Raw genomic sequence first — 22,471 nt, forward strand, 5'->3', positions numbered from 1 at the left:
ATAGAATTAACTGGACACAGATTCTGGGAGGATTGCTTTTGTTTGCTTGCTATCAGTTTGATTCACTTTTTTAAAAAAAATAAATTTATTTTTATTTTGGCTGCATTGGGTTTGTTTTTGGGTTTTGTTTTGTTTTGTTTTGCGGTACGCGGGCCTCTCACTGTCGTGGCCTCTCCCGTTGTGGAGCACAGGTTCCGGACGCGCAGGCTCAGCAGCCATGGCTCACGGGCCTAGCTGCTCTGCGGCATGTGGGATCTTCCCGGACCGGGGCATGAACCCGTGTCCCCTGCATCGGCAGGCGGACTCTCAACCACTGCGCCACCAGGGAAGCCCCCTCATGCGATCTTTACAGAAAGTGGAGGGATGGTGGGACCCGGAGGAGGGTGAGGCAAGCAAAGCACTCACTCTCAGGGTCATGCAAATGGGGGTGTCATTACCAGTAGTCTAGCCAACCACGTACTTGCACCACCTGAAGATGAGTGCTTTCTCCAATTTGGCACCCTCGACACGTCACCCTGGCCTAGGCCATGTCAAGTAGGTATAGCTTTTGTCTCCATTTGAGGGGTTAACACACAGTCACAAAGCTTTTAAATGGAGTCAGACCCGTGTCAGATATGCCTCTAAATTCCTTTGACAACATCACAGTGTCCCCATCAGGGCAATCAGTTAGAGAAGATGATAATAAATATTGTTTTACTACCAGTACGTGCTCCTCACCTTCCTATCCCTCAAAAAGAGCCAAAGTTCACTCCTCTCCTCCTCTTGCCAAAGTTCTGAAGGACTTGGCCCTCCGGAGACCCTTAGGTGGCAAAGCCTGAATTCAGCCATTGTCTGTGGATGTCTGCAGGCAGAGTGGGCGCCTGGGAGCACACACAAAGTGGATGTGTCGTGAGTGCCTTTGTGCGCATGCTGCGATCCTAGCCGTTTAAACCCATGGACAGATTGCCTGCCTGCCATTTCCACCCCGGCTCTCCCTCCTTTTCAACTGGCTGCCTTCCAGACACAATAAATACATAAACATACCTCCAATAGCCTCTGCCTTTGTGGCGGTAATATTACCCTCAAATCCGGGGACCCTAGGTAGGATGGAGGCCCTTCTGTCTTCCTCCTGTCTGGCTAATTCTGGGACATAAAAATAGTGCCTAACGTTTACTATGTGCCAGGCATTGTTCTAAGCCTTCACATGTATTATTGCATTTCACTCTCCCAACTTTATAAGTTAAGACCATTATTTGCTCCATTTTACAGATGACAAAACTGAAGCACAGATAGTAAACTGCCCAGAGTTGTGCAGTTAGCAACGTTGGCAGGATCTGAACCCATGCAGCCTGTCCGCAGAGGCCAAGTTCTTAACTGCTACCGTCTGCTGCTGCCTGGCTGGGCGCGCCGCTGCACACACTTGCCCATCCACGTGGGGGGCGGGGGGGGGGGGAGCTGGGCTCTGGGAATCAGTTCAGACACCAGGGGGCAGCATAGGCCTGGCTTTGGCCCCCGAGCCCAGCCCTGTTTGTGAAGAAAGGAGGGAAATAGAAGCCTCCTCCCACCTTCCACCATCCCCGAGAGACCACCCTTTCCCCATACCCCTCTCTCAGGTTTTTGGGCTTGAAGGGCTCTCTGGGTCCCTAGGCCAGCTCCAGCTCCTCCTCCAGCAAAAGCTGCAGAAACCATCCACTAAATAACTAAATGGTGACTCAGAAGCTGAGCAAGCCTTGTGTGAGTGTGTCTCCTTGTGACTGCATGTGGCTCTGAGTGCTGACACGTCTGTGAGCCTGCCTGCACGTGTATGTAAGCGTGTGTGTGTGTGTGGTGTCCTTCTGGCTGGGGAAGTTGAGTATGTGTGTGTTTATTTCTGGTTGTGTCTCAGTGTTTACCCCAGAAACAGATAGGAGCTTCACCAAAGCTGCACCACAGATTCACATGCAAACTTGTCCCTTGGGAATCTACAGGCAGCAACTCCAGCTTGTGCCGTCTCCCACCTGGGTTTGAGGAGTAGTACCCTGTGAGGAGGGGGCAGAAACGATTTTCAGTCCGAGGGACCCCTGGAGTCCTACAGAATTGTGAGCTTCGGCTTCCCCTCCCCCACTCCCTCCCATCAGCGGTCACGAGACCACTAAGGCGTTCTCCACCAAGAAGGAAGGGGGACCTAGGAGTTCCAGCTCCCTGGCCGCTTTCAGGGTCCTCCACTGGAGGTAGCGCAGAGCCCAGAGGGATTTCTTTTTCCAGAGGCCACAGGGGAGCCCAGTCCCTTGCGAGCCCAAACCCCCCCGCCCCTGCGAAAGTTTGAGTATGGGAGCGGCAGTTTGGGGCGGCACGTCTCTGGCTTGATATTGGGTGACTTTCTGGAGGAAAGTTGATTGCTTTTGGGGGGGGGACAGAGTAAGTGGGGATCAGCCTCCCCTCCAGCCTGGCCCCAAGGCCCCCAAGCCCCAGTCCTGGCTCCCCCCACCCCATGCTCCCCTACCCGGTATCGGAGGCACACACGCTCACCCCACTTTCTTCCTCTTCCTCCTCCAGCCTACTTTCCCTTGTCTGTGTCGTCAGAACTCCAGGGAGGGACCTGGGTAGTCGGAGAAGCCGGAAACAGCGGGCTGAGGCAGCCACTGCTTACACTGAAGAGGAAGGACGGGAGAGGATTGTGTGTGTGTGTGTGTGTGTATGTGTGTGTGTGTGTGTGTGTGTATTTTTTTTCTTTTTGGTGCTGGAGGTGGAGGGGGGGTGCTAGCAGGGCCAACCCTGAACCCGCTGGACAGAACTACAGACCCATGGGGCCTGGCAGTGCCTGCTGAGAGAAGGAGAAGACAGCAGAGGGGTTGGCAAGGTGAGGGGATGCCTCCAAGGAGGGGAGGGTGGGGGGCCTCTATGAGTATGTGGAGCGGTGGGTTGGGGAGAGTGCCTCTCAGGATCCTCCCTGGGCAGAGTGGATGGTCCCCAAGAAATTCTTTCAGCTGGGGTTGGTGGCTGGTGGTACTGAGTTTTGGCAGTTTCGAAGTATCAGAAGAATCTGGGGTGAGTACAGGCCCAGCACTTCCCCTCCCCCGCTCCCCACCGTGGGTCACTTTTTCCATACACCCCGTTCCCCACACCTCCAGGGACATGTAAAGGCAGGGAAAGGAGGGCAAGGAGGTGCCCCTCTGCCCTCTGGGTTGGGGGGAGGTGGCCGCCCCTCCCTAGAACGCTGATACCAGAGGGTAGTAGGTCCTAGACAAACCCGTATCCGGGCCCCCCAAAAAGGTTCCTGTTCAAGGGTGTGGCTAGCGGGTGAGCGAGCCCCAGATGCAGACCTCATGGTGTCCCAGAGGAGGGGGAATTTCCCCCCTCAAAACTGCTCCACTTTTGGCGCGGCCACGTCACGGAGTTAACCCTACTCTTGCTGAATTGGCCCCGCCTCCCGGCCCCCACCGCCGCCGCAGACACACACTAGGCAACTCAGAGAAGCTCGTTTGACTCTTGGTCCTGTGGTCCCACGGTCAAAGGGCTCGGGAATGTAAGGGTTGAGGTGAGGTTTAGGCCAGGAAGAGGGCTGATGAAGATCCTGGACGTTGGGTTTCCCTTCCCAGTTGGGAAGGGAACACTGGCCCCGCCCCCTCAGGCCGCGGCTCCTCCCTCCCTGCCCGTGTTGGGGGCTTACAGCAGGTGCCCCTGGCCTGGCCGGCCGATTGACCCAGCCTGGTTACTGGGTGTGGCTGGGGGAAAGTCTGGCCCCCTGCTGCCTGAGGATGGAGTGGGAAAGATCTGAAGCCAGGGCCAGGCCAGGAACCTGGTCACTCAACAGGGGCATGTAGAGGAAAGGGGGGCTGCCTATGGCTTAGGCATCGCCTCAGTCCCCAGTAGGGTAGGGAGAGAGGTCCAAGGTCTGAGCACCGTGAGACACAGGAGAGGAAGAGGGAAGAGAGAGATGGAGTCCTCCCCTGAGTTTGAAATACAAACCAAAAGGGGCCTCACCCCAAGGTGGGTGTAGAGAAAGGTCTATTAGAGGACCCTGAGCAGAATGGGGGGAGGATTCTGCCTTTGAGAGAAAAGAGCTCAAAGGGATAGGGACTGGGGGGAGGGGCAGGAAGCTCCAGAAAAGGGGCCCCTCTGTTCTCCATTCCTCTGGGAGTCGTGGGAGAGAGGAGGGGCTAAAAGTGCAGCAGGAAAACTTGGGGTTACCAGGTTGGGGGAGACCCAGGGAGTTTCCATCCCCATCCTTTCTGTCATCTCTGGGAAGAGGGATATTTTGAGAAACTGGAAACTGAGAGACCCCTGGGAAACCACTGGTTTACCCACCCCACCCTGTGGCCCACCCAGAAATGGGGAGGCAGCCCTCTCCCCTACCCTCCCATCTCCTTTCCTCTTGCCCTCTTTTCTTCTCTTCGTTGTAGCCCTCTAGCCTCCTTGCCCCTCTTCTAGGCTTTTCACTGAAGGCTTATTAACCCCACTTTTTTCTCTAATCTCTCACCATCTTCCTGAGTTCTCTCTACTTTTCCTTTTGCTCAATCTCCTCTTCTTCAATTCTCCTCCCATGCCCCCCCCCCCACTTAGGATTATGGGATTTGGATCTGGAAGGCATCCTAACAGCACAACGTGGTGGTTAATCCTCTCTCGGGTTCAAATCGCTTGCTGAGTGGCCTCGGCAAGTTGGAGAACCTCCTTGAGCTCGGTTTCTCTACCTGTGAAAGAGGATAATTCTATATTTTAAAAATTGTTGCAAGATTTTAATGAGGTAATGAGCTCAGTATAATGCCTCATACATAGTAAGTGCTTAATAAATGGTAGCTATTATTACTCTGCCATCCTCTTCATCATCTAGCCAGGTAGTTTTCAGATTCTCTCATGGAACCCTGGAATTTTGAGGGGTTTCTCCAGGGAACCTTTGGGGTCAGGAGGTGGGGAGAGGGAACTAAGAAGCAGTAGAATTCCAGGCCTACCACACTTGCTTTCAACAGAGAAACTCCAATTTTATATAATTGGGATTCCACAGATTAAAACTAAAATTGTCTACTGCTTTAAAAAGTTTGGAAAGTTCTGCACTTTATCCAAGCCTCATATTTTATAGATGAGAAGATTGAGGTCCACAGATGGGAGGTTTCTTGCCTACAGAACCAGAGCCAGGCCTAGAGCTACAACCCACATCCTCTGCCTTCTCTCAGAGAGCTTTCCCTACTGCCCCATCGCCCCTGTCTCCCACCCTGCCCTCTGGCTGCAGCTGAGCTCTTCCCACCCCATCACCCCTGTGTCTACCGTTGAAGGAATTACATTGTCTGAGGCATTGGCCAGGGATGTCCCTGGTTTGAGGTGGTCTGGCTGTGAGTGGTGGTGGGGACGGTCTCTGGGAGGGCTGTCTACGGGAGGTCCCTGGCTGCCCCCAAACAAGAACCAACTTTCTTGGGCACCTCTCAGAGTGCCCAAGTAGCCTTGTTCCTTTTCTCCAGGCACCCTCCAAACCCCAGATCATGTCTCTGTGGGGTCTGGTCTCCAAAATGCCCCCAGAAAAACTGCAGCGGCTCTATGTCGACTTCCCTCAACACCTGCGGCATCTCCTGGGTGACTGGCTGGAGAACCAGCCCTGGTGAGTCCTGGCTGCCCCATGTTGGTCCCCCAGGTCCTCCCCCACCCACCTTCTCTCTCATTAGATTTTCTTCATCCCATTTCAAGACTTGGGACTCGTTATTCCGTGTGCGATGGTCCAGATTTAGCTGGGAGTCTGTGCCACATCAACCAGACTATGCATGTTGATACGTGGAGTCCCCCACCCCCTTAGGAGGCTGAGCCAAAGAGGAGGGAGGTCAGAGCTGGGGTAAGGGCACTACCCACAACAGCTGGAAAACTGGGGAACAAGGGACATGGCTGAGGACTACAGAGGGCTTGGATGGAGGACAAGAGGAGGAAGGAGCCGCTGAGCTGATTGCTGTGGGGTAAAGGAACAGTAGAGCAGAGGAAGCCCTGACCCGAGGCTGCCTCATCCTTGATCTTCCTGCAGGGAATTCCTTGTCGGCTCAGACGCCTTCTGCTGCAACATGGCCAGCGCCCTACTTTCTGCCACTGTCCAGCGTCTTCAGGCCTCGGCTGGAGAACAGGGGGAGGGGAGCACCATCTTGCAACACATCAGCACCCTGGAGGTGGGGCAGGAAGGGAGGGGACAAGGCTGGGGTGAGCATTGGATGCTGGAAGAAAATTGGTTGGATGCTGGAAGCAAATTGGTGTTCCTGTGGCTAGCTGTTAGCTAGCAAGCAAATTAGATTTTAAAAGCATGCAAACGCATGAAAACTTCTGGAGTCTACAGTTGTGCTGCCTTTCAGTGCATGCATGAATGGGGGGGCTGGGGATTGGAAGGGGAGAAAGACATGGGTAAGAGCCAGGCTAACCCTGTCTACCACCCTTCATTTCTATAGAGCATATATCAGAGGGACCCCCTGAAGCTGGTGGCCACTTTCAGACACATACTTCAAGGGGAAAAAAAAGCCATTATGGAACAGGTATTGTGGTACCCCACCTCCCACCCCAACTCAACTCCCTGGGACTTTAGCCTGAGCCATGAGAAACTAGAAGGAATTTGAACTTCAAGAAAAGTTCAGTGTTCTAGGCCCAGGATGACCAAAGGAGTCAAAGTGAGCCCCAAGTTAAGCTCAGAGAAGCTTGCAATGAGGGACTGAGGGTAGTGAGGCCTTGGAAGGAGAGAGCAAGTGATACGGAGCTGATTCTGCCAGGAGAGAGGTCTTGTCTTCAGGAAATTCCAAAAGGTCAGGAAGGACTGTCCAAGGAGAGAAGGGAGTCAGACAAGGGAAGTGGTCTGTTTTCTGCAGAGCATGGCAGTCACACCCCTTTAGGGAGTGGAGGCCGAGGGGAAAGGGCTGGGCAGAGTGTGTCACCTGCTGGCATCTCTCCCTCCTGTGCAGTTCCGCCACCTGCCAATGCCCTTCCACTGGAAGCAAGAGGAACTCAAGTTTAACACAGCCCTGCGGAGGCTGCAGCACCGAGTCGGGGAAGCCTGCCTTCTCCGCAAAGCCCTGCAGCCTGGGGCTGAGGGAGGCCAAGGTGGGAGCCTGGGCCTAGAGCCCTAAGAGGGTTCTGGGGAGTGTGTGGGAGTGATCCCCTCTTGGATCTCAACCTTGACTGAACCGCAAATCTATCTGCACCCCTGATTTCTGCCCCTACCCTCAGTGTCTTTGCACAGCCTGATAGAAACTCCTGCCAATGGGACCGGGCCAAGTGAGGTGAGTAATGGACTGGGACATGGAGATTGAGCTCCAAGGGCAGACTGTGAGGGTCTCAAATCTGTGGAGGGATGGAGATTAGACCTCAGAGAGGTGAGAAAGAGAGCCCTACCCTCCAGAGCTGGGTGAGGAGGAAGCGTGTGGCCCTGGCTCAGGCCCTTTCTTCCCACAGGCCCTCGCCACGTTTCTGCAGGAGACTGTCGGGGAGCTGGAGGCTGCCCAGGCCCTGGTGCTGAAGAGGATCCAGATTTGGAAACGGCAGCAGCAGCTGGCAGGGAATGGCGCACCCTTTGAGGAGAGCCTGGCCCCACTACAGGAGAGGTGGGGGCAGGGCTGACAGGGAAGGGTGGGGGGCTGGGGGTGGACACCTGCTGTCCCTGCTGGAGCACCTACAGGTGCGAGAGAGGAAAACCAGGCCAAAGGGTCTTGGGGTGGGTCAAGACTCAGAGAAGCCCGTTCCAGCAGAGCCACACACACTGTTGTTCAGGTTGTGTCCTGTATACGTGCACCCGGCGGACGGGGCACAAGTAGGAGTCCTTCCAACCCACAATTCTCTCTTCAAGCCCCGTGCCCAGAGGACTGGGAAGTCTATTTGATCTATTGGGCGGGGCACCTTTGAAAATGCACAAAAGCATCATATGTGCTGGCAGCTGACCTGGGTACCAGAGCCCTGGGGAAGAGGCAGCTGGGTTTCCACAGAGCTTCCAGGCACTGAGAAGGAACCTTCCTCCCCAGAGCCAAGGCATGTCCCACAACTCCGTTAGCCCAGGTGCCTTGCAGCCACGCCCACTGCTCATCCCACCCCTCCACACACACTCTCCTGCTTTCCTCCTGGGTTTAGGGGTGGGGGCTCTGGGTGGGGAGCAGGCAGCCTAAACCCTGTGCCCCCTGACCACTGTCCTGTCCCCAGGTGTGAGAGCCTGGTGGACATTTACTCCCAGCTGCAGCAGGAGGTGGGGGCGGCTGGTGGGGAGCTTGAGCCCAAGACCCGGGCAGCGCTGATTAGCCGGCTGGATGAAGTCCTGCGAACCCTCATCACCAGGTATGAGACCCCAGCCTGGCCTAGGGCAGACCCCAAGGAAGGAAGAGGGTCAGAGCTGTGGGGAGGGCACCAGAAGGGACCCAGCTGCTAACTTCCCTCGTGTCCTCACTCCTCCTAGCTCTTTCCTGGTGGAAAAGCAGCCCCCCCAGGTTCTGAAGACTCAGACCAAGTTCCAGGCCGGGGTTCGATTCCTGCTGGGCCTGCGGTTCCTGGCGGCCCCAGCCAAGCCTCTGATGGTCAGGGCCGACATGGTAACCGAGAAGCAGGCGAGGGAGCTGAGCATGCCCCAGGGGCCTGGGGCTGGAGCGTAAGCTGGGGCTGGAGAGGGGCTGGAGGGTGGTGGAGGCCAGAGGAGCCTGGGGGACTGGCACCACGAAGAACAGGGGGACGACAGGGAGGGCGGGCCATGGGATGTGGGGACCCTGTATGATAGTCAAGGCGGAGGAAGGGGAGGGACCCATCAGTGCTGGAATGGGGTGGGAGCATCATGATTTGGCTAAGATGGGGACTTCTCCCTTAAGAACTCAAGTGGGGAGATGGAGATTAGGGGCCAGTAGTCCAGGCCATTGGCTGGTGGACTCAAGCTCCTGCCACTCCTGGCCCAGTTGGGATGAGCCACTCTCTGACTTGCCTGGCAGAGAAAGCACTGGGGAAATCATTAACAACACCGTGCCCCTGGAGAACAGCATTCCCGGGAATTGCTGCTCTGCCCTGTTCAAGAACCTGGTGAGGCCTTTGGGGAGCAGTGGGCGGGGGTCCTCAGGCCAGGACATTCTCCTTGGAGAGGGTGTTGGGAGCCCAGGAGAAGCAGTTGCTGCCCTCACCCTCCTCTCCCTCACCCCCCACCCCCACCCCCCGCAGCTTCTGAAGAAAATCAAGCGGTGCGAACGGAAGGGCACAGAGTCTGTCACCGAGGAGAAGTGTGCCGTGCTCTTTTCCACCAGCTTCACGCTCAGCCCCAACAAACTCCCTATCCAGCTCCAGGTGAACCGAGGCCCCAGCCCTGCCCGAGGCAGGGCCTCAGGTGCCCCTCCAGGCCACACACTGGGGCCCTGCATCCTCACTCTCCACAACTGCCCCATACCCTGTGTGTTTGGGATTTGTGCATGCTGGGGCCCCGGGTGAGTGGGGGGGAGCAAGAACCGGAGTGCACGCCCCCGGGAGTGACAGTGTAGGAGCAACTGGCACTTAACGCACTTTTCATAGACCAGGGCACTGTTTTAAGTCACACACATGCACACACACGCGTGGTTTTCGCAATAACATTATGAGGTATGTATTATTACTAGCCTCATTTTATAGATGAGGACGTTGAGACACAGAGGGATTGAGTAATTAGCCCAGGTCACACAGCTACTGAATGTTGGAGCTGGCGTTTGAAACCTGGGGACTCTATAGCACTGACGTATAACCACTTCTCTGCAGTAAGGTCCTAATTGAGCTTCAGAAAGCACTCGATAACATACCATGAGTTTTTAACCATGTTGTGTGAGTCCAGTAGCTTCCCTGCACCCTCAGAGCCAGCCCTCTGTGGAAGCCCCTTGCCCCAGTAAGAAGAACCCCCTTTCCTCACCCCCTTCAGGCCCTGTCTCTGCCCCTGGTGGTCATCGTCCACGGCAACCAAGACAACAATGCCAAAGCCACCATTCTGTGGGACAACGCCTTCTCTGAGATGGTGATGAAAGACCTGGAGTTGGCGGGGGCAGGGGGGGCTCTTACCTGGGAGGTGGGGTGCAGGCTGGCAAGCATGTTCAAATAAGAGTGACCTTAACTCCGTCTCATAGACCTGTTTTCGTACTTCTGACCTCTTTTCCTGCCAATTTCTTTTCATACTTCATTTTTTAATTAATTAATTAATTAATTAATTAATTAATTGGCTGCCTTGGGTCTTCGTTGCTGCACGCGGGCTTTTCTCTAGTTGCGGCGAGCAGGGGCTACTCTCGTTGCAGTGCGTGGACTTCTCATTGCGGTGCCTTCTCTTGTTGCAGAATATGGGCTGTAGGCGCGTGGGCTTCAGTAGTTGTGGCACATGGGCTCAGTAGTTGTGGCTCGCAGGCTCTAGAGCGCAGGCTCAGTAGTTGTGGTGCACGGGCTTAGTTGCTCTGCAGCATGTGGGATCTTCCCAGAGCAGGGCTCGAACCCGTGTCCCCTGCATTGGCAGGCGGATTCTTAACCACTGCACCACCAGGGAAGTCCCCTTTTCATGCCAATCTTAACAGCTATCCTGCAGTAGCACCTTAGACTACTTTGGAAAAGCACCATCTTTGTTGAGCAAGCTCAGGGGGACAAGGCTGGGGAGGGGCAGGCTTGGGGAAGTGGGGAGGATGAAGGCCCTGCTGACGAGGGATGCGGATGTCAGCCTGAGGCTCCCTTTCCTTCTCTCCTCCCCCCAGGACCGCGTGCCCTTTGTGGTGGCTGAGCGGGTGCCCTGGGAGAAGATGTGTGAAACTCTTAACCTCAAGTTCATGGCTGAGGTGGGGACCAACCGGGGGTTACTCCCAGAGCACTTCCTCTTCCTGGCCCAGAAGATCTTCACCGACAACAGCCTCAGCATGGAGGCCTTCCAGCACCGTTCTGTGTCCTGGTCACAGTTCAACAAGGTCATTCCCCTGAGCTTCGGACTTCCCACCCCCAAGCTCTTCATCCCTGGGGCACTCAGGGCTTCCCCAACCTCTGCCCAGGGATCAACCGCTGGGATCTTCACAATGCCCCACCACGTTCATCAGGAAGGCCTCTGTCATGGCCCAGGCAGGAAAACCCCTCAGGTCTCTGGCATCCCCCGGTTTTGGTCTGGAGGCCCTCTGTCCTCCCTCTTTGCCAGTGATCTGCGTGACTCACCCAGACTGTGTGTAAACACAGCTTTGATTCAAAATGACTTTGACCCATTGGGAAAATGGGTCTTGTTGCAAAAGCAGGGACGAAATCCCACAGGGACATATGCAATAATACCAGCTACCATGTGTTGACAGCTTACTGTATGCCAGGCACTGTGCTTCAGCAGTTTATGTATGTTATCATCCCAACATCCCTTTGAGGTAGGTACTACTACCCCCATTTTACAGAGGATGAACCCGCTCAGAGGGGTTAAGTGGTTTGTCCAAGGCCTCCCAGCAAGTGAGTGGCATGTCTGGGATGGAACACCATGTTTCTGACTCTTGCTCTTAGCTACTACATTTTACTGCCTCCAAAATAAGGTGGCTCAGGACTGGATCTGTTACAAGAACAGGGGAAAAAGGAGATCTGGGTGTCTTGGGTGCGGACCAGCTGGGTAAATGCAGTCATGCACTGAACTCTTTTTTAAAAAAGGAAGGAAGAAAAGCCCACACGACCAGAGGATGTGTTAGCAAAGGGAGCAGGACACTCACACCCTGCAAGCTGCCTTCTCTGGACACCACTTCCTCCAGGCCTCATTCAGGAGGGTGTGGAGCACAGTGGTTAAGAGGAGGCCCAGCCCAGACTTCCTGGGCTGAATCCCAGCTCTGCTTCTCACCAGCTGTGTGAGAAGCAAGTTATTTGACCTGTCTAGGCTTCCATTTCATCATCTGTAAGATGGGATACTCCCAGGACCTACCTCCCTAGGCTTGTAAAAATCAGATACATTAATTTATGAAAAGAGCATGGAATAGTGCCTGGCACATGGTAAGCCTGAGTGTTGGCCATTGTCATGGATGGGGTCTCAGGTCCAATGTGGTTCCCTCAGTCCTGTGACTCTGTCGTGTAGGTACTCACAGGCCAATGCCTGCCCTAACTAGGCTCCTGTGCTCCCACCAACTCCCCTCTCCCCACAGGAGATCCTGCTGGGTCGTGGCTTCACCTTTTGGCAGTGGTTTGATGGCGTCCTGGACCTCACCAAACGCTGTCTCCGGAGCTACTGGTCAGATCGGTGAGTCCCCACCCCAGGTGGCCTGAGCAGCTGTACCTCCAGCTCCCACTCCACACCCTGCGACCCCACCCACATCCTCTCCCTCATCCTGGCCAGGTTGATCATTGGCTTCATCAGCAAACAGTACGTCACTAGCCTTCTTCTCAACGAGCCTGATGGAACATTCCTCCTTCGGTTCAGTGATTCAGAGATTGGGGGCATCACCATTGCCCATGTCATCCGGGGCCAGGATGGTGAGGCCACCCCAGCCAGTCCTCTGCCTCTGTGCCTGTGCCCTCTGGGGTTTCTTCTGGCGAGGAAACATCCTGGCCTTCCTTGAGGCCAACCCTAATCTTTAAGAAGTTCTTCCTTAGGTCCAACTTCTCTTCCTCCTTCTGTGGTCTAAACGTCTCCCTTCTCACTGTGAGCTCTGTGGGAATGGAGACTGGTGGGTCTCCCTCCCTCAGGACCCTCACCCTAGCTCCTCTCCTCCTTACCTTGGTAGATTGAGAATGAGTCCAATAGTGGGGGGAGGTTGGGGAGGGGGAAGAAAGTCTGGACAGAGGGGACTCAAGGTCTCATTCCTATTGTAGGCTCCCCACAGATAGAGAACATCCAGCCATTCTCTGCCAAAGACCTGTCCATTCGCTCACTTGGTGACCGAATCCGGGACCTCGCTCAGCTCAAAAACCTCTACCCCAAGAAACCCAAGGACGAGGCTTTCCGGAGCCACTACAAGCGTGAGCTGGGGCTGGCAGTTCTGACTCCTTCCCGTTGTCCACCTTCTTCCTGCTCCCAGCTGCCCCCTCCCTGCCTGCTGTGTGTCATCCCCAACTTCTCTCTCCATTTTCATCTCCCTGCTTCTGCTACCTGCCCATCAGCCATGCTCACCTTTTCCACCTCCCTTCCTCCCTAAACCAGAAGCACTCCATGGCTCTCCTTTTCTCCCCACAACAGCTGAGCAGATGGGTAAGGATGGCAGGGGTTATGTCCCAGCTACAATCAAGATGACTGTGGAAAGGTGAGTGTGCTGGTATGGATGGAGGGTGGGGCCCAGTACTTATCTGGGGGAAGGGGTGGTGGCATCAGCCCCTGGTCAGTCACACATGCATCCTCCCCTCCTCCAGGGACCAGCCACTTACCACCCCCGAGCCCCAAATGCCTACCGTGATGCCCTCTTACGATCTTGGAATGGTCCCTGACTGCTCCATGAACATGCAGCTCGGCCCAGATATGGTGTAAGAAGCTTGAGAGACAGAACTGGGAGTGGTCTGTGCCAGCAGGCTGTTTCAGCATGGGCAGCTGGGAGAGCTGGTACTGGGGGCTGAAGTAGGGAATTTCCTTTCCTTGAAAGGGATTCCCCATGTTGAGGCAGGGATTTGGGGTGTCCAGGAGAAGGGCTGGCATCAGGGGTCTGCTTTCTTTCCCCAGGCCCCAGGTGTACCCACCACGCTCTCACTCCATCCCCTCATATCCAGCCCTTCCCCGGGAAGAATCGGTCAATGTGCTGCCAGCCTTCCAGGAGTAAGTGGGGCCACCTCTGGGGAACGGGGTGGGATACCCACCTGCAACAGGCATGGGCACTTGCATTTGTTAGGGAAGGCTCTTCTGTGAGAACGGGGTGGCAAAAAGCCAACAACTGTGTCTCTTCTGTCCATTCCACTGAGGTGTTAGTGGTTAAGATCCAGGTTCGAATTCCAGCTCCACCACTTGCTGACTTTGGGCAAGTTACTTAACTCTGATGTGTCATCTGTAAAGTAGGGAATAATGATAATAACAGTACCTACCTCACAGGGTTATTGTGAAGGTTAATTGAGTTAATAGTATGTGTAAAGCTAAACACAGTACCTGGCTCATAGGAAGAGCTATGTATTAGTATTCTCTCTCCCGCCCCCGAAAGCTACTGTCATTTATCTGCTGTCTTGATTTTTATTTTTGTATCTTTTTGGCCCTGAAGTGGCATAGACACTTGTTCTCCAGGTAGCACTCAGGTGCTTACTCTCAGTCAAGGCATGACATCTCCCCTCCCAAAAGTTGAGGTAGGGGTGGGGACAGGGGTACTTAGAGCCAGCAAAGTTCAGAGTCCGAAGAAACATTAGAAATGAGCTAATCTAGCCCTCCTCTTTCTCCTGCCCCCAATCGCCTATGCATACGCATTTATACAGATGAGAAGTCCAAGCTCACAAGTGGAAATGGATTGCCCAGTGCTTGCCGTCAGGATGAGGAGCTGGAAATACTGTTTCCTCACTCAGTGGTCTTGACTTTGCAACACCCTGCCCTTGTCCAGCTTTCCTTTCTGACTGTGCCCTCCTCCCTGATTCCAGACCTCACCTGCAGATGCCGCCCAACCTGAGTCAGATGAGCCTGCCCTTTGACCAACCTCACCCTCAGTGAGTGACATCCACCCCCATCCTGAGCTCATGCTCCTCATCCATTCCCAGCCTCAATCCCCCGACCCCCGCCACCACCTCACTTACTTCTCTGGGCCCGGCAGGGGCCTGCTGCCGTGCCAGCCTCAGGAGCATGCCGTGTCCAGCCCCGAGCCCTTGCTCTGCTCAGATGTGACCATGGCGGAAGAGAGCTGCCTGAGGCAGCCGGTGGGAGGGTTCCCTCAAGGCACCTGGTGAGTATCAGCCTGGGGGTGGAGGCTGAGGAATGGGTGCCATGCCTATCCCACTGCTTCCCTCCTTCCCCCCTGCAGGGTCCGTGAAGACATGCTCCCGCCCTTGCTGCCTCCCACTGAACAGGACCTCACCAAGCTTCTCTTGGAGGGGCAAGGAGAGTCAGAGGGAGGGTCCTTGGGAGCCCAACCCCTCCTGCAGCCCTCCCACTATGGGCAGTCTGGGATCTCAATGTCCCACCTGGACCTAAGGGCTAACCCCACTTGGTGATCCCAGCTGGAGGGGGAGCCCAGAGAAGACAGCTCTCCTGCCCCCATGGACCTGCTCTGAACACCTGCCTGTGCTGCCAAGCAGCAGCTGGGGAGGGTGTCCTCCTATCCCCACCTACTCCCTGGCCAGGAGGAAAAGACTTTGCCAGGAGAATGTACAGTGGGTGGAACATATCTACTCCTTCCCTCCCACCACACACCCCTGCCCTCCACTTTCCAAATACTGGAAGGGAATTTCAGGTTCCAAGTGAGACACGCCCCAAAACGCACACGCAGCACGCGCGCGCGCGCACACACACACACACACACACACACACACACACACCACACCCACACCCACACACCCTCTTTGCAAGATGGGGCTGAGCAGGAAGGGAGCTGGGCCAGAGCACAGGTGAGGGCACGGAGGGCTTCTCTGCTTGCCCCAAGCCGGGGCTCCGGACACACATGTGGAAACACACAGACACGTGTACACAACTGCTTCAGAGGCTAGGGATGGAAGTATGGGCTTGGGCCCCAGCCCTGGGGGAATGGGAAACAGTTCAGGAGACCCTGGGAGAGAGGCGGTTCTGTACGTTTGGCTGCTGCTGTAGGTTTGGCCCAGATTAAAAAATCCCAATCAGCTCCAAATTCCTGTCAGTCAGAGGGAGGCTTCTGGATATGTGCATGAGACTGTGCAGAAATACAAGGGCTGAGTTTGTGTATAGCTCTGTGAAAGTGTGTGGACCTGAGACGTTAATATATAGATGTCACACACGTTAGTTTTATGGCCACACAGAACACGTACCTCTCGGATTTTGCCTGTGTGACAACACGTTTGGAAATGTGAGACACTGCACAAAAGATACCAGTGAGTATACTGGCCTCTCCGATGTATGCTAACCCAAATGTACTAAGCTTTGAGTATGACTGTGCCCAGGTTGGGTCTATGTGGCTGTAGCTTCGGTGGCTCAACACCTCCAATCCTGCCCAGAGGCAGAGGCAGAGGCTGAGCCTGGGGTCCAGACTCGGGTGTATGGTCCTCGTGGTGTATTGGGGGCCCTACCTGCTGCTTCTTTTCTATTTCCCCACCCACCGCCAGCTTCCCTCCACTCCCCAACCCCATGCCACCCTTTCTCCATCTTGGGGGTCATAGATCCTAAGCCATAAAATAAATTTTATTCCAAAATAACAAAATAAATAATCTACTGTACACGATCTGAAAAGAAAGACGCTCTAACTGCTCAGACAGGTGCTGCGGCCCAGATCCCAGCTGAGGGAGACCCTGAGTCCACCCAGGCCTCCCGAGGGGGCCGGTGAAGGGGACCCCACACCCCCCTAGAGAGGGCAAGAGGGAGAGAACCGCTGAGGACTTGGGGGGAAGATGGGGATGGGTGGGCAAACTGCAGCACTTGTTAAATTAAAGAAACAAACTAGAAGCACAAAAATGGAGGAGCAGAGGGGACGAGCAGGTCCAGTGTTCCCAGGCCCCCAGATCTGGGGGGAAACCGTTTCCATTTTTAGCTGCTGGACCCTCCCAGGGAAGTCCCCCTTTCCCCCATGTCCAAACTGAGTCCAACTGCTCACATCACTGATTCTAACTAGAGAGGATGGGAGTGTGCTGTGTAAGGGAGGGGAGAATCCCAAGTGCCCTGGAGGCAGAGTTCTTGCCTCCTTGCTCTGGGCAAGGGTGAGGGGGCACCGTGCACCCTCCTTGTGTCCTCTCGCCAGGCCCCTGCTTGTTATTGCTTGAAGCCCCATAGTTCTATGCCCATGGGGCAGGTGGGGAGGCAGGAGAAGGGCAGCGGAAGGATCCAGGGTTGTGACTAGATGCCAGGGATGGAGAGTGGAGGGGTCTGTGTGAGCCAGAAGCCTGGCGCCCTGGGTCTGAGGATGCTAGTCCCCCCACCCCTCACTGCCGGCTGGCCTCAGCCTCCACTTTCACGCTGCTCCTTCGACCTTCCACCAGAGCAGGATGGGGTCCTGGGGCAGGGCATCGGTCCAGCAGCCCCTCCTCGAACTCTGCAGGGAGAAGGGATAGGTTAGGAGGCTGTGGGGTGGACGCTGCAGACAGAGGGGGGCTGAGAACAGAGGTAGGGGTAGAGAAGGCTGCGAAGATGAGCTTGATATCCTGACTCCTGCCCACCTCTGGTCTAGGGGGCGGTTCCATACCCAAGTGTGTGCGCCCCCTCCCCTTGCTGGCTGTGTGTAGCTCTGTCTCTGGATGTGTCTCTCTCTTTCTGTCTCTCCCGCCTCCGTTCTGCTGGAATTTCTGGTTCTGTCAGGAGCTGTGGGGGCGGCTTGGCTCTGACCTCTCCCCCTCCCCCCTTCCCAGGCTCTGCTGCCCCCGCTTATCCCTGGCCTCCTCCCAGGGCCCCCCCCAACCCTACCATGCCCCCCAGGGTTCTTAGAAGCCAAAACAGGGGGGACACAGGAAGCCAGCCTCCCAGCTCCTCCCCCAAGAAGAACCCCCGACAGTCCCCGCCCCCAGTTCCCACCCACACACAGTTTAAAAATACCAAGCTAGGGTTGGTGGCTTTGTCTGCTGCGTCACTCTGAGCCCAGCCGATGCCCGGCCCTCTGCCGGCCTCCTTGCCTACTCCCGCTTCCCCCATCCACACACAAAGCATCCCCCTCTGGGCTCCTCCAATTCCAAGCTAGCAATCCTACCCCAACTCCTGGCCTGCTCCACCCTGCTGCGTTGGTAGGAGTTCCATCCAAACTTGCCTTCTTGGTGGCTCTCCTCTTCCTGTTCCCCTTCGTTCCCCATCCTCTGTCCCCCTGCTCCCCAAGCTCGCCATTCACAGACGTCCACTTGGGGTTAGACGCTCCCCACTGGGAACAGGCCTGCAGGGTTCCCCCCTCCTCAACCCAAGGCCTGGTTAGCTGGAGCCCCACCACGCTACTGCCCCGAGGACACGAGGACTGCTGTGCGGGGCCTGGGTGGCAGGGGTGCTTGGGGATGGTACTGCTGGCTGCCTCACCTGCGAGAGGTGGCTTTGCGGGCACACAGGGGCTGAGGCGGCCCACGCGGTCGTGGGAGACGAGGCGGGCTAGCCGCAGCCCCTCATCCATCAGCGTCTGCTGCAGGATGTGGCGGCTCCACAGCCCATGGGCTGGCAACGCCAGAGGCAGGTCAGCAGGGGGCGGCGTCAGCCTTGGGCACGACCCCACAGCTGTGGGCAGGGGCACGGGTCAGGTAGGGGGCCGCAGTCAACGGAACCCTCACCCTCAACCACAAAGCCAGCCCCACGGGCCCAGGCCCATTTGCTCCCGCCCAGCCAGGCCTCCCAGCCCTGTGCCAGGCAGTGGCCTCCTGGCGCCCTCCTCCCACGCCTTCCCCTTGCCCCCTCAGTGAGAAGCGCTCTGACGCGCACTCACCCTGCAAGTGTCCATCCAGGCTCTCCCCGGACAGGCTGGCGCTGTCTTCCTCCAGGCTGGGGCGGTATGGGTGTGCATAGGACTCAGGGCCTGGGGGAGGCTGCTGGATTTCAGAGTGACTTTGTTCTCCAACCTGTGGATACCCCAAATGGGGAAATGAGGACTGGCAAGAGAGGGGACTGGGGAAGGGTGCCCTAACCTCCTATATGTACCCTAGCAAACCTACCTCTTGTTTCAGTTTCTTCAGTGGGGGGCCTCCCAGTTCTTCAGGGTGGAGCCTGCAAAGATGGAGAGAAACAAGGAGGGTGAGGCTGGGGAGGGACACATGGTGGACAGGACACAGAATCTGATGGGGAACGTGCATTATTCCCAGGATCTGAAAAGATGAAGGGTAAGCAGGAGTCCCCAGCTCAAGCACTGTTGTTGTGGGGGGCAGAGGGGACCTGAGAGGGATGGGAGGTGGGGCCAGACCTAGGCAAGTGGACTTGGCCAAAGGCAGGGACACGCAGGCGGGTGGGAAGCAGGCCTACAGGCACCTGAACTGGAGGTCAGGACGTGACCCAACTCCTTGGCAAGATTCTGATCTAGGGAGAACCTGAAGAAGGGGGTCTCACCTGGAGCCCTTCAAGGAGGACAGGTAGGTGCTCTCTCGGGCCACTTGGCGGGACAGGGAGAAGAGTTCCACTCTCCGCAGTAAAAGAGTGTTGTCCCTCATGCAAAACTGGGCAGCAGCCTCGTTGATGGTCAGCTGTGGAGAGGACCGCCAGAGCAGTCAGAATCCTAACTGGCCCACTACCTTGCCCAGACCTCCTCACTCCCCTTCACCACCAGACAAATGAGGCTCATCCATCAGATGTTTGCTTGGGTTTTAACACCATGCAGGAGCTTACTGAGGAAGGAAAACAGAGGTCAGCACCCACAGCTTCCTAGGAATGCCCGGGGCCTCCTCCACTCCTGTGGCGTCCTGATCGGCATGGGGCTGGACAGCTGGGCTCTTGCCTGTGTCTCTGCTTCCCCCTTAGTTGAGGGAAGCACTGCAACAGCTGAGGTTGGTAGGGGAGGGGATCAGGGCCTGGGGTCCTGGTCATGGGGCAATGAAACAGACTTGGGGAGCATGAGGATTCTCAGAGGTGAGTAGGTCAAGGCCCGGGAGTCAAGAGCAATCCTGGGAGGCTGGGGTCCTCACCTCATGCAGGCTCAGCTGCTTGCCCTCCCGCCGCTTGGAGTCAAAGCGGCCATAGATGATGCTGTATTTGCGTATCTCTTCTTCCTTCTGGCTGTCATTATCGTCCATCTCAAAGATGTGGCCCACGCTCCGTGCCAGCTTCTTGTTCAGCTTCAGCAGGGAAGTTACCTCCCCAGCATCTCCCCTTGGGAAGCTTCGGAAGATCCTCTCCACGCTCTCCACCACCATGCGTACCATCTCTGGCTCCAGTCGATCCGGACCACCACCAGCCCCAGCTGCTGCCAGCCCCCCAGCCCCAGTCCCCTCAGGGACTCCTCCCCCTGCAGGTGGGGAGAAAGGGGGTGAGCCAGCCTCCTCTTCTCCTCCTGCCCCAACATCAGACTCTGGAGTGCTCCGGCCTGGCCAGATCCGGGGGTCCCCTGCCCCAGGTCCCCCAGACAATGGCGACAGCTTCTCTCCAAGTTCAAGGGGGCTCTTAGGGCTAAAACTGCGGGCACTGCCCGCCTTTTCCCCTGGGCTGCCATGCCCGTTGCTCATGCTCCCTTTCCGGGTCCCTGCAGTTTCAGAGATCTTGAAGAGTGGAATGCTGGAAACGGGCACGGCAGGCACTGGCTGGCTGAAGAGCCCTGGATTGGTGGCCCACTCTCTCAGTGCCTTCTGTAGGCGTCGGACATGGAGGGGCTTGGTGGCCATGCCCACGAGTGCCATGATCTCCAGGAACTCCTCCTCACCCGCCTCACACAGTTGCTGCACGTCGTCCCCTCCCTGCTGGATGAAGGTCTCATAGTAGGAAAGGAGATTGGCGCGCTGCAGGACCCGGTACAGCTGCAGCTCCCCCAGTGTCCGAGGCAGGGCCATGGCTCGGGCACTGGGCCTGAGAAGGAGGCGCACAGGGAGGGGGGCAGTCAGTGCAAGTTCCCTTGCTGGGTACCAACCCACAGTCACAACTGTCTTCTCTTTCCTGCCTGTTTCTCTTCCCCTCTTTTGAATGCTCTCTCTACCCAGACCTGAACACAGACTACGAGAAACAGGCACTGCTCAGAGGCATAGCCATGCCAGTGCTATCCCAGACTGCCCGGAAGTACCAAAAGCCAGACCAGTTTTTGCCGAAGTCAAAGGCTCCAAGCCCCCATCCTCAGCTTTTACTTTTCTGGCCTGGGGCAAGGAGACCTTGAGCACTGAGGCCAGCCAGCACACCCCTGGGATGGCTGGACCAACTTCTCTTCCAGAACACAGTCCTCACCTTCCACCCTAAACACCTAGCAGTCTCAACATTACACAAGTTAACTTCGCACACTGAGGTGAATGCAGGACCCCCATCCTCCCTACAGTGGACACCTAGGACCACTATTGGCCAGCTTTATTCCCTGGTGGCATCCTGCTTATGTGGCTGAGAGACAGGGGTGCGGCCCCTCCCCCTGCCCTTTTCCACTCAGTGAGCTAGGCAGAACATCCTCTGCTCCCCTTTTCCCACCTCTGCTCAGCTTTTCCCACGGATTAGGCATTCTTTGCCCACTCTTGCTCTCTCTCCCCAGGACCTCCCCTGCCTTCCAGACTGCCCAGTGCACCTCAGTTGGCCCCTCTCCCAAAAGTGACCTTCCCACCTGCTCCATAGGTAAGCCCATCCCTTCAGCTCAGGCACGGGAGAGAGGAGGAGTGCCTCAATTGTTCTGCTTCGGGGCCGGTCCGCCCCCACACACTCCCACAGTGCTACCGTCTGTGGGCGAACACCGCCGGGGGGCTCCCGCCTACCCTTCTCTCCCTCATTTTCCTCCCACGTCTTCAAGGGTTGTGTGGGAGCGACTCAAGACCCCTTGAGGGAGGGGCCGCACAACGAAACTCCCCCACAAGCCACAGAAATGGAAAGAGACGCCTAAGGCATGCCCCGTTTCTGCAGAGCTCCTCTGATGCTGTTGGTTCAAAGGCGCCGGCTTCTCCCGGACCCCGGAGCCGCGCGCTCCGTGCCGACAACGGACTGAGCCAGCTGAGTGGCCCTCCCCCGGCACTGTTGCCAGCTAAAGCTCCAGGGCTTCCCCTAGCGCTTGGGAGCCTCCACATTCTTTGCAGGGGGCTCACATGCCAGGTCATGCGCACAAAATAAACGGGCGATGGAGAATTAGGTACTGCTCTTTCACATCCAGCTTCATCAGCTTCCTGCCTGCTCCCAGAGCCCCTAATTCGAAGACGCACCCCCTTTCCGTCAGTCTCCACCCCCCACCCCCGTCCCGCTTCCCCTCGTCCTCTGCTCGACCTCCGCCCTCCGGACCCCTTTCCCGAGTCCAGCTCCACCCATCTCCACTCCCCGGCGCTTCCCTTTGCCCACTAACTTGAGTCTGGGCTGCGGGGTCCGGCGGGCGCTGTCCCCTCCGCCCGGCGGCTGCTCGGCTGTGGGGGAGGGAGCTCTGTGCATGGACGGCTGCAGACCACCGGGGATGCCCCTCTCGGTGCCCTGAGCTCAGCGCCTGCCGCGCGCTGCTCTTTTCCGGGCGCGCGAGGCCGTGTCCGCCGCTGTCCGGGCTCCGTCCCTCCCTCCACGTCTCCTCTCTTCGAGCCTCCGCGCCTCTGTCTGTGCCTCTGCCCCCCCCCACCTCCCCGGCTGCGCTTGCCGCCTCTCCGCGCCTCCGCCCCCGCAGGACGCACGGGGAGCGAGGCCCGGCGCAGCTCTGGCTGCCTGGCGGGCGGAGGGCGTGGGCCGAGCCGGGGGCGGAGGCCGGGGGCGGGGGGCGGGCGCCCGGGCCTCTCCGCCGGCCTCAGAGATGCCGCGGCGGAGAGACGGAGAGAGGCGGAGACTGGGGGGGGGGGGAGTGTGGAGCAGGAGGCGGGGGCGGGGACTTGGAGCCTGGGCACCGAGTTGGGGACTGAGGTGACCGACGCTGGGCTGTGGAAGGCGGGCTTGGGGATCCGGCGGGCGGGGCGAGGTCGCTCCGTGCCGCCCACG

General features: G+C 57.1%; 2 protein-coding genes across 3 annotated transcripts; one reads left to right on the top strand and one right to left on the bottom strand.

Annotated features, from left to right (window-relative positions):
• Positions 1 to 1,914: 1,914 nt before the first annotated feature.
• On the top strand, positions 1,915 to 16,241 carry STAT6 (signal transducer and activator of transcription 6). Its single transcript, XM_060113911.1, has 23 exons — positions 1,915 to 2,057; positions 2,515 to 2,818; positions 5,412 to 5,548; positions 5,960 to 6,098; positions 6,372 to 6,455; positions 6,876 to 7,014; positions 7,141 to 7,193; positions 7,366 to 7,514; positions 8,104 to 8,235; positions 8,354 to 8,542; positions 8,874 to 8,961; positions 9,097 to 9,219; positions 9,818 to 9,910; positions 10,629 to 10,835; positions 12,024 to 12,118; positions 12,215 to 12,351; positions 12,691 to 12,837; positions 13,055 to 13,118; positions 13,225 to 13,335; positions 13,529 to 13,621; positions 14,422 to 14,487; positions 14,592 to 14,720; positions 14,799 to 16,241. Exons 3-23 carry the CDS (start codon positions 5,433 to 5,435, stop codon positions 14,986 to 14,988), a joined length of 2,544 nt encoding a protein of 847 aa, XP_059969894.1. The 5' UTR covers positions 1,915 to 2,057; positions 2,515 to 2,818; positions 5,412 to 5,432; the 3' UTR covers positions 14,989 to 16,241.
• Positions 16,108 to 22,174, bottom strand: NAB2 (NGFI-A binding protein 2). 2 transcript variants are annotated; one of them, XM_060113912.1, is made up of 7 exons: positions 21,861 to 22,174; positions 19,534 to 20,407; positions 18,962 to 19,095; positions 18,574 to 18,625; positions 18,348 to 18,480; positions 17,951 to 18,142; positions 16,108 to 16,988 (listed from the first exon to the last, which is right to left on the bottom strand). In XM_060113912.1, exons 1-7 carry the CDS (start codon positions 21,941 to 21,943, stop codon positions 16,879 to 16,881), a joined length of 1,578 nt encoding a protein of 525 aa, XP_059969895.1. In that variant the 5' UTR covers positions 21,944 to 22,174; the 3' UTR covers positions 16,108 to 16,878. The 2 variants fall into 2 exon arrangements, with proteins under 2 accessions (XP_059969895.1, XP_059969896.1); XM_060113913.1 differs by lacking the exon at positions 17,951 to 18,142.
• Positions 22,175 to 22,471: the final 297 nt, after the last annotated feature.

The sequence above is a fragment of the Mesoplodon densirostris genome, chromosome 11 (genome assembly GCF_025265405.1).
Source record: "Mesoplodon densirostris isolate mMesDen1 chromosome 11, mMesDen1 primary haplotype, whole genome shotgun sequence".
Lineage (NCBI taxonomy): Eukaryota > Metazoa > Chordata > Mammalia > Artiodactyla > Ziphiidae > Mesoplodon > Mesoplodon densirostris.